The 14,957-nt window shown below is 38.9% G+C and overlaps 1 protein-coding gene across 2 annotated transcripts in view; it reads left to right on the top strand.

Moving 5' to 3' along the window:
- The window catches only part of USP7 (ubiquitin specific peptidase 7), a 70,839-nt gene that overhangs the window by 51,828 nt on the left and 4,054 nt on the right, over positions 1-14,957 (top strand). For both annotated transcript variants that reach the window (XM_064725694.1, XM_064725695.1), the window contains 16 exons: positions 704-834; positions 1,933-2,067; positions 2,273-2,374; positions 3,041-3,146; positions 3,498-3,590; positions 4,369-4,436; positions 5,344-5,444; positions 6,745-6,898; positions 7,246-7,313; positions 8,371-8,479; positions 8,572-8,649; positions 8,996-9,096; positions 9,678-9,777; positions 10,609-10,728; positions 11,966-12,037; positions 12,966-13,056. In XM_064725694.1, the coding sequence (XP_064581764.1) occupies positions 704-834; positions 1,933-2,067; positions 2,273-2,374; positions 3,041-3,146; positions 3,498-3,590; positions 4,369-4,436; positions 5,344-5,444; positions 6,745-6,898; positions 7,246-7,313; positions 8,371-8,479; positions 8,572-8,649; positions 8,996-9,096; positions 9,678-9,777; positions 10,609-10,728; positions 11,966-12,037; positions 12,966-13,056 (1,629 nt within the window). The remainder of the gene's footprint in view (positions 1-703; positions 835-1,932; positions 2,068-2,272; positions 2,375-3,040; positions 3,147-3,497; positions 3,591-4,368; positions 4,437-5,343; positions 5,445-6,744; positions 6,899-7,245; positions 7,314-8,370; positions 8,480-8,571; positions 8,650-8,995; positions 9,097-9,677; positions 9,778-10,608; positions 10,729-11,965; positions 12,038-12,965; positions 13,057-14,957) is intronic.

Genomic DNA, 14,957 nt, shown 5'->3' with positions numbered 1-14,957 from the left:
GGTAATGGAATGTTGCCACATTTCTCTTCACAGAGAAAAGCAAGGCACAATTCTTCCCAAGGATTTCTGAGATTCACATTCTCTGAAGCACAGTTCTTATCTCTTGCTGTGCCTGTGTTGTGCCAAACTAGAATGCAATATGGAGATTGTCTGTCCAAAGTGAGGATGTTTTGTTTCCTTGGCCTGTCAGGGCCAACTGTGTGTGTCAGGACTGTCGACGGACAGTCACGAGATTCAGTGCAGTGTGAGTGCTTGGCAGATTAGGTTTAGATGAAATGTATATAGTATAGTATAATAAAGTAATTAATTAGCCTTCTGATGATGGAATCAGATGCATCATTCTCTCCCCTTCATTGGAGTTGCCTTTGATTTACTGATTTTTTGATTAATGGAATTAAATCAAATTGAATGTAAACGTGTAGATACAGATATGCTTTAAAAAGGGAGTGGTGGCAAATATTTTTTTAATTCTGAACTGAATATTTCATTCAAAAGTCTGTGATACATATTTCATGGGAGTAGTGCACTTTGGTTTGTCGTAGAAGTGCTTCTTTTGCCAAAGCATGATGATATCAAACCTTGTTTTCAAGTGAAAGATGAAGAAAGTTGGTTTTGACTTCAAATCAGAGGGAAGTCAAGCGTGTGTGAAAAAGAAACTGTTTGATGTAAATCTTGAAATAACATCATAAAATCTGCTTTATAGGTGAAGTTTTGCAGCCTGTAACCGACCATGATATTCCTCAACAACTTGTAGAAAGGCTACAAGAAGAGAAGAGGATAGAAGCTCAGAAGAGGAAGGAGAGGCAGGAAGCTCACCTCTATATGCAAGTGCAGGTCAGCTTTTGAAACAGATTAAGTTACAGCTACTTTACCATGAAAATTTAGGCTATTGAGCCACCCTGGAGGCAAACCTTGATTTTCTTTTTTTTTCTTTTTTTTTTTTTTTTTTTAATTTTTCTTCTGAAGTAGTGTTTGAAGAGAAATTATAATTTTAGTACTTTTAGGTATATTTACATATGCAACGAATTGTAATAAAACACACAGTACTGTATGTTATAAACATTTCTGTTTTCTTTAGAATTTATTGTGCTTGTGAGTAAAAATAGTAGGTTCAGGTGAAAGGGAAAAGGACCACGTTATTTCCAATGGCTGCCCTGCCCACTGCACTTTTATCTCCTTCAGGAATTATTTTCTAAAATTAGAATGTATCTAGCCATAGGCTGCAGGTCTGGACTATTGCCAAACAGAGCTCATCAAGTAGAAGCAGGAGGAGAGAGTGCTTATATTTGCAATTATCTTTTTGGAAAAGCCAGATGGACAAGATTGTTATGAATTGCCTTAAGGAACCCTGTTTATGGCTCTTTCCAGAGCCCATCTGGCACAGGGAAATAGAACCCATTTTCCACGTGTCTCCATGTTTCCTTGCCTGTTCTCTCTGGTGCTGATAAGCAGAGATACTGGTGAAGTCCAGCTTGTTCTGCCCTGCATTTGCACTGAGTTTGCAGTGGGACACTGGCAGCATTGCACTGTTTGTGCTTCTGTTACCAGAGAGTGCAGGGGAGCTGTGGGAAATACAGGGAGAGGGTTCAGTGGCCTCCTGGCATTCAGCAGTCACAGAATTATGTAGCCTTTTCATTTTCTCCAAGTGCCAAGATTGTTAGAGCACGTTCCAAGACTTGGGATCTAAGCACAACTGGTTTTTAATTGCTCGGGATTTGTAAGAATTAATGTATTTTAATTACTTGCACTGATGAGATTATCAATCACGATTTTTTAATTTCATTGTAATCTGTGTTCTTGCAAATTTGCTCCCTGAGAACGTGAGTTGTGTTAGCACTGTGCCAGAGGGCCAGTGAGGTTGCATAGTAAAGCATCCTGAGAAGGTATTACCTGGGCTAATCTGAAAAGTAACCTTTAAATGTCATTTTTCAGATAGTGGCAGAGGATCAGTTCTGTGGTCACCAAGGCAATGATATGTATGATGAAGAAAAAGTGAAGTACACTGTTTTCAAAGTATTAAAAAACTCCACACTTACAGAATTTGTTCAAAACCTCTCTCAAACAATGGTGAGTTTTCTGCAGCTGAATACCTGCATGTATTTATTTTGTTACATTATGGTTGTGCTCTAGCTCTTACCTTCTCCACATATTGACAGCAATCATAATTTAGAACTCTTAACACACAAGATCTGTTTGAGTTTCGTGAAAACATCTTAGCCTATTTTTCTCTTGTTTTCATTCAGTTTCCTATCACAATTTTTATTTATTTTAGGGATTTCCCCAGGATCAAATCAGATTATGGCCAATGCAAGCTAGAAGTAATGGAACAAAAAGACCTGCAATGTTAGATAATGAAGCAGATGGCAATAAAACGGTAAGCAGTCACTGAGAGATGATAGTACTTCTTACATCTCCTGTGATTCTTAGCTCTCTTGAAGAATATCTAACTTTGAAGCATAAGATTTTTCAGGCTTTTGATTTGAAATTAATTTCATTGTATCTGGTGAAGTTTGATACTTGGGGAAGACTTGGTGTTTAGTGGATTAGTTTGGATAAGAAGCAGGAGTGTGGTTGGTGCATGATTTTTCTGCTGTGGAAAAAAAAGGTGTAATCATGATTTCTTATGTTAGATTAAAACAGAAATGTCCCTTTGACAAAAAGGGCAAACCCTCTGGATTTAAGGAATTCTGTTGCTTAAAATGTAAAATGTGTCTAAATACTACAGGATGGTTTCACCTTCATTTTATTCTAAAATTAAGTCGTGTCCTTGCCATTGTAAAGATAGCTGTAGGTAAAGTTGTGAAAGATAAAGAAGTGGGTTCATTTTAAGTAAAACTGTTACTGCTTCATCAAAGTTTTTGGTGGTTTTATATCCATATTTGTTTGTCTTAATAAATTTCATGAACTTCCTTTAACACAACTTAAAAAAAACCCTCTCCCATTTGTCCAGTGTCGTAAAGTTCTTGTATCTGACTAAAATGCTGATACCAGGTTGTATTAGGTTCTTCAGAGAGGTTTTTTCTTCTCTCTTTTTACATAGATGATTGAGCTCAGTGACAATGAGAATCCATGGACAATATTTTTGGAAACAGTAGATCCAGAGATGGCTGCTACTGGAGCAACATTACCCAAATTTGATAAAGATCGTAAGCATGCGGGCTAAACCTTTCTAAATACAAAATACTTTCATTTTGGGTGTATCTCCAAAAACACTGTGCACCATTTTTTTTCAACAATGTCGTTGATGTATCCATCAAACTACTACAGGGCTGAAATTAGTTTTTCTCATGCAGTTTCTCCCTCATTTATTTCTCTTGGAGTAGAAGGCGTGCTTTGCATGTTTTTAGACTCACTGAATAAATTTCTCTCTATATTTTAAGGGCACTGAATTAATAAAGACATATGTTTTGTTACTGTGTAAATAAAAATATCTAGGTGATCTCCTTCCCCCTCCCCAAGCCTTACTTGAAATGAAATCTTGTTTTTTTACTTTGTAGATGATGTAATGTTGTTTTTGAAGATGTATGATCCGAAAACTCGGAGTTTGAATTATTGTGGACATATCTACACCCCTATATCCTGTAAAATACGTGAGTTCTGAATTTCAATTTCATTGTGATCATTGAAGTTTTTCAAGTAGATTGACACATACTTTTCCTTTAATAATAATTCCCTTACTGAAACCAAAGGTACACCACAGAAGCAAATTCTTATTTCACCCAGCACTTGAGAGTTTTCTTCCCCATGTGGTGTCAGTGACATTTTCTGCAGGTCTGAGCCTGAAAACCCCACAGGTGGTCAGTCCATTGCTGCTGCACTCACCAGGTGTTACAGCTGTTTCAGACCTGTTGCAAAGCTTTGGGATGTGATATTTCCCTCCCCATAGCTTTTCTTTAACCTTTCACTATGGCAGCCTGAGCAGCTGCTCAGCCTGAGTTACCTGTGAGCCTTGATTTTCATATGGGTCCATTTAAGGAATTCAGCAAATACCCACTGACTAAAAATATTTTAGTTTTTTGTTTTGAATGTCTCATTTGTTAACTTATGCATATTTTTAAATTTTGTATTTTAGCTGTCTTTTTCTTTTTAAAGATATTAAACCTTTTTTCTGAGGAAGGAGCAGTGCTGTTTAATCTCTTGGATTTTCAGTGAACTTGCACATATTTTTGTGGCTCAGATGAAGTGGAAAGGAGCCATAAATGGGTGGTTGAATGTCAACAAGGTGTGGAAACTTAGGTGTGGAAAGCTTTTCTTAGGCATTGTAGAACCATCTACCCAGGGTAAAGAAAGGGATTCTCTCCTTTCTGTGGTTGGTCTCACTAGCAATTAGTGCAACACATTTCACATTCCTTCTTTTTTCTCCAACAGGTGACTTGCTTCCAGTTATGTGTGAGAGAGCAGGATTTCCACAAGAAACTAACCTTATCCTCTATGAGGTTTGGATTGATAAACTTTTTGTAACTTTTTTGTCTTTTGCATGCTATAAAGAAAAAAAATAATTTAAAAAAGTTGCTCATAACAATAGTAATTTATAAATTATCAGCACTGTAGTCTGTAACTTTGAAGTCTACAGTGCTGCAAAAGAGTAGCAGCAGAGAGTTAAATTCAAAACAGATTTTATATTAAACAGATAAAAGTGTAAAGCTTTAAACCCAAAAACTGTCTCCATGAGGGTCCTATATGAGCAGCTTTGTTGTGCTAAACCTGTGTTGCTGAGTTAGAGGAGCTGATGCTGCTTTCATTATTGGCCATTGTGTTTTCAGTTCCCACCTTAGTGAAGATGAGAAAATGTTGCTTCTCCTTCCTTCCCCAAGCCAAAATCAGGAAACAAAATCCTGTCTGCTAGGCTGTTTCTGCCCAAATACACAAGCAGTGACTCTTCAAAACTGCTACATTTATTGAGTGCTGATGATGCAGATCTTGCCAAGGCCAAGTCCTTGCTAGAGTAAGAACAAGGAATTTGGTTTTTGCTGCAGTTTCTGGTAGCAGTCCTGCTGCTCTCTCTGGTGGTGCCAGGGCAGCACACACAGTGCTGTCCTAAAAAGCAAAGCTGTACTTGTTCTGGGCAGGCCAAGGTTACAGTGCCATTCCAGTTTGTTTGCACAGGTGCTTTTATCCCTGGGTCAGCCCAGAGGTCAGCCTGCAAGTATAAATATGTAATATGCATATAGATATTTAATAACACATGCATTGGATTTGAATAGATACGTATCTATCCATTTGTTTCAGTTGAAAGAATGTACAGGTTACCTTAGCTGATGATTTCTTCACTATTGTGACTTATTTGTGACATTTACTTTTGTCTTGTATTTTGTGATCAATAATTTTTGTTCTTTGTTGCAGGAAGTTAAACCCAATTTAACAGAAAGGATTCAAGACTATGATGTATCTCTTGATAAAGCTCTCGATGAACTCATGGATGGTGACATCATAGTGTTTCAGAAGTAGGTATTTTATGGGGGCACCTTATTGCAATCTTATCACCTGGTTTTTGAAAACTGAACTTTCTTTAAGCTCTTTTATCAAGAGCTAAGTATTACATTCCAATAGTAGATGTGTTCTCTGCAGTTCTCATTTGTTTATTCAAAGGGGAAATGAGCAAATATCAGTGCTATTTGAGTATCATGTGCCATATTACTTAAGGTGTCCTCCTAGTTTGGAAAACCAATAACCTAAAATAGCTCATAATATGACCAGAGTGTGTTCAGCAGTGCATCTGATTTGTGCAGCTTTGTACTGGAGCCACTGTAACACAGACACTGAAGAGCCTTCCAGCATTTCAGATACCACCAGACAAGGCTCTTGGAGCTCTTTCAGCCCAGAACTACACTGAACTGCTTTCCCTTTTTGCCTCTCCCTTGTGCTCACAGTCAGGTCCCTACTGGTCTGCAGTGGTGAGATGCTCCCAGTTTGCCTGAGCACGTGCCACTCATAGGTGTACTGGTGCTTCAGCTGGAGATTTCTCCAAGGCAAAAGGGGAGCTCCTGCATCTTGTGTCCAATGAAGGGATCTTTCATAAGCTTGGCAGGGCTATAAATCAGCATTTCTATGCTCTCACTCCTGATGGTCACACCCAACTGTGTTGCTCTGTTTCTCTCCATGGGCTGACAGTGGGTGGAAGCCAGCTAGTCTATCTTCAGCACTCTTACCCCAGATTATGTGAGATGAATGTATTTCTCATGTCATGCCTTGGAACTTGCAGTCCCAGTTGACCCAGTTGGTGTTATGCACCCTTGGCTGGCTGCTGACTCCTGGGTAAGTGCACAGCTTGTACCCTGGTGCTATTTCTCTGCAGAGAAGTTGGGGTACCAGTCAGGAGTGACCCAAACCAGCCCCTGTGCCCACTGCTCTGCCTCTGTGTGCCAGGGAATGCCGTCCATCTGTCCTCTGTGCAAAGTGACCGATACAGGGGCTCAGGGAAAGCTGTGCAGCATTAGTACAGACACACAGGGGTGCCAGGGTGGGAGGGAGGGCCAGCTCCTGCTGCAGTGCTGCTGTGAAACCCCAGGAGCCCAGCAGAGCAGGCGAGGGCTGCAGCACACAGCCACGGCGGGCTCTGGGTCACTGCTGACTGCACCAGTCCTACTGTGTGCCACTGGTGGCTCTTGCAGAAGGTTTCCAAACTTCACCTCTGTGTCTCTCCACTGCTGCTGACTCACTGTAGAACATGTTCTTAAAGCCCCAACTGCCTGTGTGTGTAACAATGTGATGTGTAATGGTATCACCATTTGTTTGCTCTTGTAGGGATGACCCAGAAAACGATAACAGTGAGCTCCCCACAGCTAAGGAATACTTCAGAGACCTCTATCACCGTGTGGATGTCATTTTCTGTGACAAAACCATCCCCAACGACCCAGGCTTTGTTGTTACTTTATCCAATAGGATGAATTACTTTCAGGCATGTCTCCTGTTTCTCTCTTGTTTCCTTGTTTGGGAAGTAACTTTTGCACTAGCTCATTATACATACTTTTAGAAAAGTTCTTAAACTATCAGTGTACATTATTTGCATTGTGTAGATTTCATTTTAAATGAAAAATTTAAGGAAGCCACTAAGGCTTGTGGGAAGAAAATACTATCAACTCCTCAGTTTTATTAATAATGAGTTATTTGATAATTGGATTCTTTCTTTGTAGACCATTCTGCTCTGTCAGGGAAATTATAGTCTCATGAAATAATGACTGTATGATGTAGAGCAATGTCATAACTGTGTGAAACAATTCAGAACTTACCAAAATTTATTTTCAGGTTGCAAAGACAGTCGCTCAGAGACTTAACACGGATCCAATGCTATTACAATTTTTCAAGTCCCAAGGGTAAGTAAGACAAATTCCTTAGTATTCTGTGTCTAAGCTGCTCCTCAAAACTTAGCCTTTTCCAGGTCATTAACTAATTCTGTACCAGTAAGATGTTACCTTTCTGGCAAGCACAGCAGGTTGCTTTGACAGTTGAAGTATTGCAATGTCTGTCTCTAGAGCCTCAAAGAATTGCATGTTTTAGAAGAGTTCTAGTAAATGTCATTTTAAAAATCATTAATTACTTCAAAGCCTGATGCTGTGGGATAAATTGCTAAGCTAATTCAAGTGCTGTTCCGGTGAATGCAGATTTCTACAATGGAGGAGAGCAGAAACAAATGCACATAAAAGCAGTATTTTTGCTGATTTTACAAGTTTAAATGCAGGAGTTACTTCACTGAATTCTCCCCTCCTCCCTCAAAGTCTGCAAATGAGGTTTTATGAAGATGATGATAATCTAACAAGTTCTCAGGTGCTCAAAGAGATATTTCTGGTTAAAGGGTGGTTTTACATATGTTTGTATAAAACTAGACTTGAATCTGTATAAAACTAGAGCAGAAAGTAGTGTACATAGCTCTGTGTGTGTGCTTCAGGAATAATGCACATACACTTAGAGCTTTCTGTATTCATGGAAGTGTAAATGCTCTTTAGTTACCTGAGGCTATCTCCCTTCATCATCAGTGAGAATTTGAGTAGCTCTTTGTAGTTTGCAGTGCTGTGGTCACTGTGGAATTTGCTGTGTCATATGGCTCCACAAATTAACCTTTCACAATCTAGAGCATGTGCTGCTATGCCAGTAATTTCAGAGGAATGCAGATCTGCCAGCCTGCAGCACTGACATCAGTGAGCTTGTAAACATGCAGGAGAGTTAACACACACCCTGAATGGTTTTCTGTTCCCACAGCCAGGCTGTGTTTAAAAATCATTAAAGTTCTGTGTGTTGTGCTGCTTAGGCTGTGTTAGCAATTATATGAAATTGGAAGACAGTAATAAAAATGTTCTTGGTGCTTCAATTTGCTGAGCAGTAATGGATTTTGAAGAGATGGATTTTAAGAACATGTTTTCTTTCTTTCTGTAGTTATAGGGATGGCCCTGGTAATCCTCTTAGACATAATTATGAAGGTACTTTAAGAGATCTTCTGCAGTTCTTCAAGCCTAGGCAACCGAAAAAACTCTACTATCAACAGGTAAGAGTCTTCTCTTTTTGTTGGGGTGAGTTATAAAAATAATTCTGCCCTATTCAAAGTATGCCTAAAGTGTTTTTCTTTTATTTCTTTAGCTCAAAATGAAGATAACTGATTTTGAAAACAGAAGAAGTTTTAAGTGCATATGGCTAAATAGCCAGTTTAGGGAAGAGGTGAGTGAAGCCATTACACACTTGCTGTCATTTATGTGTCAGAGCTAGAATGGCTGTGGTTATGGGTCTACCTCTGAGTGGCCCCTGAGAATTAGAACAAAGTTTTACATGATGTAAAAAATAAACCTAACAAACCAACAGCAAAAAACCCCCAAAGAGCACAAAAAATGTAAAAAAAAAAAAAATCAGATCTCTTAACAAAAATGTTAAAGATAACATAGGTGTTGACTTCAGTTATCTTTTCAAGATGAGTGGTTAGGGAGAACAGTCTGCTGTGTTCTGTGCTTTAATGTGGTTGTTTACTTTCTCAGATTTTTTAATGATTTTTGTGTTTCAAATTCCACAGGAAATAACAGTATATCCAGATAAGCATGGGTGTGTGCGGGACCTGTTAGAAGAATGTAAAAAAGTTGTAGAACTCTCTGAAAAAGGTTCAGGGAAATTAAGGTAAAGCTGGAAGACTCTTGATTTCTTCTATGTGATCATATAGATTTTATACAGCAAAGTATCTGTAGAATTTAAAATATTGTAGATACCATTATTAACAGATTAAATGTAATATTGTGTTAAAATCTTCCAGATTGCCACTGTTAAGAGTTCTTCTTAGCTATAAATATAATTTTTACACAGTTTTTTGGTTTGTGTTTTACATCCTTGAGTTTCATCAATTGCATTTGATAGTCATGACTTATTAATTCTTTCAAATCCAAGCATTTCATGCTATTCACTTCTCAGGAGTTACAGGAGTTAAAAGTGAGGTCATTTAAAGAGGATATCTAAAATAATCTCCACTAGAAACCTGTATTTTGTAATGGCACATCCTGGCTTTTTGCCATGAGCCAGAAATAATTTAACCTCTCATGGCTTTAATGCTTAATTTTTACTAAAGATTGAATTCAGAATTTTATAAATACAATAGCAGCATCAGTGTACATTCTACACTAATCTCTCTCAAGATTTGAGAAAGAAATGCTGCATTGAATTTTTTAAATTCACTTTTTAAAAATACTTTTCTGTTTATCTTTAAGGCTGCTAGAAATTGTAAGTTACAAAATAATTGGTGTCCATCAGGAGGATGAGCTGTTAGAGTGTTTGTCACCTGCAACAAGTCGAACGTTTCGAATAGAGGTAAGTTGTGCTTGTCTTAGAGAACTTTAAAATCTGACTTAGAGAGAAAACTTTCAGCTGGTAATTTTCTGGGTGCTGACCTTCAAATACTGTGATTTTGTGTTAAGATTACATGATAATATTATATGTATTTTTTAAGATAATGCTTTTAAAAAGATTGTCCTTTGTTCCATCTGTTTCCCTACAATGGTTTCATTATTTCATTTTTATAAATGTTTTTATAACAATACTGAAGACTTTGCAAGAGCCTGTCCAAAAGGACATTGAATGTCTTGGCAGTAATTCCAAGGTTTGTTTGAGAGTTCATGATAGAAGTGTTTATACTTAAACTCACTTTTGTACTGTAATATTCTAGAAAGTTTTGTTTCCTTTTCTGTTACACTTGAGGTTCTTGAAGCAAATTTGATACTTAACATGTGATCTTTTTTTTTTTAAACATCTCATCATTTAGATCTACTAACTTGCTTCAAAGATCAGAAATAAAAAAAAAGTTTCCAGTGTAAACTGTAATGAGGAGCTGGCAAGAGGCCTGGGTTACTGTCAGCTAGTTCTGCACTGATAGAAGATTTCTTGTCAAAAAAGCCATTCAGGGAAGCCAGGAGAATATTTCCTGAGTAGGGGAAGCTGAAGTGCTGTCATGCCAGGGATGAGGGACTCTGCTAAAAGACTCTGTCAAACAACATGGCTCTTTTAATTGTTTTTGAATAGAATTGTTTGGAATCAGTAACAGTACATCAGTAATGCTTAATAACTAGAAAAATAACTTCAAAGCATTAGTTTCTTTTTGTGGAAGCTTACTGATTGGAGTCACAATTCTCTGTCTGGATCTAGGAAATTCCTCTGGACCAGGTAGATATAGATAAAGAAAATGAGATGCTAATCACAGTGGCACATTTCCACAAAGAGGTTTTCGGGACATTTGGAATTCCCTTCTTGCTGAGGATACACCAGGTGCAGTATGGCTTCCTTTTTCTTCCTGTGGGATTGTACTGATGATTTTTGCTTTAAGTACTGTTGAAGAAATGCATTAATGTAGGAAGTGAGTAGGAAAATACAAAGGTTCTGCCCAATCTGTGCCTTTTTATGGTTCAGCCATTTCCCAGCTCAGTTCCTTTTGCATACCCAGGTTGTTCAGTGTTTCAGGGAGCCTGTAACACCATGAAAGCTGTCACTTGGCAGCAGCTGCCATCCCCTGCCCCTGCAGAACCCCCCAACAAACCAGAACCCTATTTCCAGCAGCACTTGAGTAACTGCAGTGCAGAGTTGTTGGCAAAAGTGGCCCTGCCTTGGTTGCTCTCACTGAGACAGGGTTATGGAAAATGGGGTTGCTTTCTCCATCACTCTCTGAGATGACTTTGCATTTCATCCCTTCTGTAATTTGATGTGCTTTATCTTCCAGGGCTGAAAGTTGGTACAAGAACAAAAGCTAATTTTGAAAGCTTAATTTAAATTCTCAAGTTTTTCCTGTGGTGCTGCTCCAGCTGAATGTCACCCTGATTCTCTTAATATCAAAGTGTATTTCTGGGAGCAGTTACCATTTCCTTCTAAGCTTTTTCTGGTTCATATATGTTACTTTGTATGAAAATTACCTACTTTAAAATTTTGGGAATGAGAAATGTGTCCATATTTCTCTACCTCTAAAATTATCATTTTACTGATTTCCATATTTTTGATCAAAGAATAACACTTGTTTGGTGATTTCTGGTGAAAACCATTTGTTCTGCATTTCCTTGTTACGACAGTTAATATATTTTATTCATCTTTAAGTTGACAGTATCTGTCACTTTTTTGGTCACTTTACATAGACAGGGAGCAGGAACATAGTACAAAAAATGGCAACAAACTTAGCAAGAATATGGGGTTTTTTTTACAAATTCCTATTTTTCTGCTAATTTTCTTATTTTACTATTTAACTTTAACCTGACTTGCACTTATCAGTGGCAGTGCCTGAGCAATTTATGGGCCAGTTTGCATAATGATAAATCAATAAGACTTAAAGTTCCTGAATGTAGAGAAAGTTGCCTGCTGTTGTTCCATATTGTAGAGAATGATGTTGACACTTGTATAATTTTGTAAATAACAGAGACATTGAGGGAATCTATTTCAATGAAGCTTAAAGCAGGAAATATTAACAGCTTCCCTTTTTCCCAGATTTTTTTGACATGAAAAATCTTGTTGTAATTATTAGGGTGAACACTTCAGAGAGGTTATGAAGCGGATTCAGACAATGCTGGACATACAAGAAAAAGAATTTGAGAAGGTAATTTCAAAATGGGAGAGTTTTTATTGCTGACTGTAAACCCTAAATGAGTTTATTGGAGTAGGTTGGAACACCCCAGCCTTGGGATAAGTGTTGATTTTGTGTGATAGAACAGCTGCTTGACTGAAATAATGCTTTTTCTAGGACTAATTAGTTAGAATGGGTAGGATCAGTATTTCTGTACTGCATCAAGAGAGATATTCTGCAAAGCAAAGTAACCCAGAAAAGTGTAGCTGGTGTGGGACCTTTAGAGGCCACCCCCACATCACGTTGCTGTTCAGAGCAGAACGTGACTCAGTCAGGTTCTGCAGGGTTTTTTAGTTGCAATTTGCAAACTCCCAAGGGTGGGAATTCTGCCCTGTTCTGGACACTGTGTTTTAGAGTATTTCCACTATCACTGGGAAGTTTTTGCTTTCCTTGCACATAATCAGAGTGTTTCATTTTGCAACTTGTGGAGGTCGCCTCTGTGCAGTTTTTTGAGAAGAGCCTGCTCCTGTGCACCATCCTTCAGGTGGTGGAAAACTACAGATACCCTGTCAGCCTTTTCTTCTCTGGGCTGAGCAGAACCCATTTCCCAGAGGTTCCTGAATGCCAGGTCCCCCTTAGTCCTCTCACAGCCTCCCTGGACTGTTGTGCACTTGCTGCAGTTTGTTGCCCTTTTTCCCTGGAGGGCCTGAACCTGGACACAGTAGTCCAGGATGTGGGTTCATGATTTCCTGAGCATTTATTTTGTCCCATTATCCAGGTTGTTGATGAGGGTTTTAACCAGAATTGGCCTTCAATTCCTGAAGTTGAAAGTTATAAGTTGAAGTTACAAGTTTTCTACTTACAACCAGCTGAAAGTCAGACTGTGAACTTAGGCTTGAAGGCTTAATTTTAGTGTCATATCCTACCATTTGGATTTTGATTGTTTTTTTTCTTTGCATAGTTTAAATTTGCCATTGTAATGATGGGCCGACACCAGTATCTCAACGAAGATGAGTATGAAGTGAACTTGAAAGATTTTGAGTCCCAACCTGGTAAGTTTGTTAGACAACCTCACTTTTCTTTTGGCCTGCTGAAGCTGCTCTGCCAATTGTTATGTGTTCATCCTTAGCTAGGGTGCAGAAAGAGTTTGTTCTTTTTGCATGACATACATTAGATGTAGTGACCAAGCAAGTATTTATATACACCAGTGTGCACACTGAGCACTGGTGAAGGCATGAATGTGTTAGTCCAAGAAAATGTATTTTCTGGGCATATAGATAAATAATCTATTTCCTTTTGAGTTCAAAGATTGCATGTGAGTGACCAAATGGGTCCAGTGTCAGTATAACACACTTGACAGCATCAGTTGCACCTTGTCTTTATTGTCCATCTACCCCCTTGCATATTTGATTCTTGTTTATTCTTCATATCCTCAATGAATCTGAAGATTCTAACAAGAACATTAAATATGTCAATTAGATGCTGTTTAATTTTTTTTTTCCATAAGAAATGAGTCACCAAGGTACAAATTCAGCTCCATTCTAAATTTGTCTCTGGATGGGCTGCTACCTTGTTTACTTGACTGACATTTAAACCTTTGTTTTCTTAGACATTTACACATGGGAGAAACCAGGTTAATCCTCCAGGAGTTCCACCACAGGAGTGTTTTCATAGCCATAGCATGGGTTGGGCTGGGAGGTGCCTTAAAGATCATCCCATTCCACCCTGCTGCCATGGTGCCACACACCAGACCAGTCACTCAGGGCCCCATCAAACCTGGCCTTGGACACTTCCAGGGCTGGGACAGCTGCAGCTCCTCTGGGCCACCTGCAGCAGTGCTTCTAAATCCAAATCTCTCCTTTTCCTCTTTGGAGAGTTCTGTTTGGGAATGGCACCTCTGCCTCCACAGTCAGGGATCCATTGAAACCCTTGAATTCATTGGGGTTTCTTTTTCCAGCTTAGCTGAGTGTTCCTCTCTGTGAGTTGCACTGACTCTCTGCAGTTCTATTTTTCTAACAATTAGGAATGCTAATTTTTATTGGTAGGTTTTGCTAGGATCAAGCTTTCTCCAGCTTTTCCCAGCTGTGCTCTGGATTGATGTAACAGCTGTAAAGAAATCCTGTAACTGTCCATTTATTTCAAAACCTGCAGAGAGTTAATACTTGCAGGAGCCTAGCAAACAATCCTTTTGTTGTGTGGGTAGCACAGATAGGCTTTGGCTTGCCAGAGCTGTGAGTGCACAAGTCACCCCAGAGCCCAGGAGTGTCACAGTCACCTCTGGGCCCTACTGGTGGGGGGTCTCTGGATGGTCAGCTTGGAGGTGGGCATTTCTCCACAGACAGATCCAGGCAGAGTCCTGATTTTATGCTGGGAGTCATCCCTGTCATCCCTCATGGGTCAGGGAGGGCAAGGCAATAGTCTGCAATGAACTGCTGGGCTTGGTGAGCAAGGCAGAGCCAGTGGTGCCAAAACAGCTTGAAAAACCAACCAGGTGACCAGGTCAAAGGCACAGAATGTGGAGAAGGGAGAAATTGAACTGTTTGTAGGAGTTACAGGGAATGTGAGAGCAAAAGGTTTTAATTTGAGAGTTCATGGAATTCACCCCTGTGATAGAATATACTTTGATAGAAATAATTTCTACAAATGCCAAATTTTAGCACACACTGGAGTGATGGAACCAAAGCTGGGGCATTGCACAGTTTGATTGGCACAGCTGATGTCAGTAGTGTCCCTCTGCTGTTGCCAAGGTACATCACTATAGCTACATGACCAACCATGTAGGATCTCATTTCTTTCTTCAGAAACATTCAAATTCTCTCACTAAGACTGCCAGTTCTCTTTTAATTTGATATTGACCATTATGTCAGACAAGAAAAAAAAAACCAAAATAATTTTGATTGAAGAAAATATATCACAAAATGCAGATGCAGGCAACCAACAAGGTCACATGTTT

Source organism: Zonotrichia leucophrys, chromosome 14 (genome assembly GCF_028769735.1).
Source record: "Zonotrichia leucophrys gambelii isolate GWCS_2022_RI chromosome 14, RI_Zleu_2.0, whole genome shotgun sequence".
In the NCBI taxonomy this organism is placed as follows: Eukaryota; Metazoa; Chordata; class Aves; order Passeriformes; family Passerellidae; genus Zonotrichia; species Zonotrichia leucophrys.
Note: the sequence above shows the minus strand (reverse complement) of the source record. Positions and strands in the feature narration are given on the sequence as shown.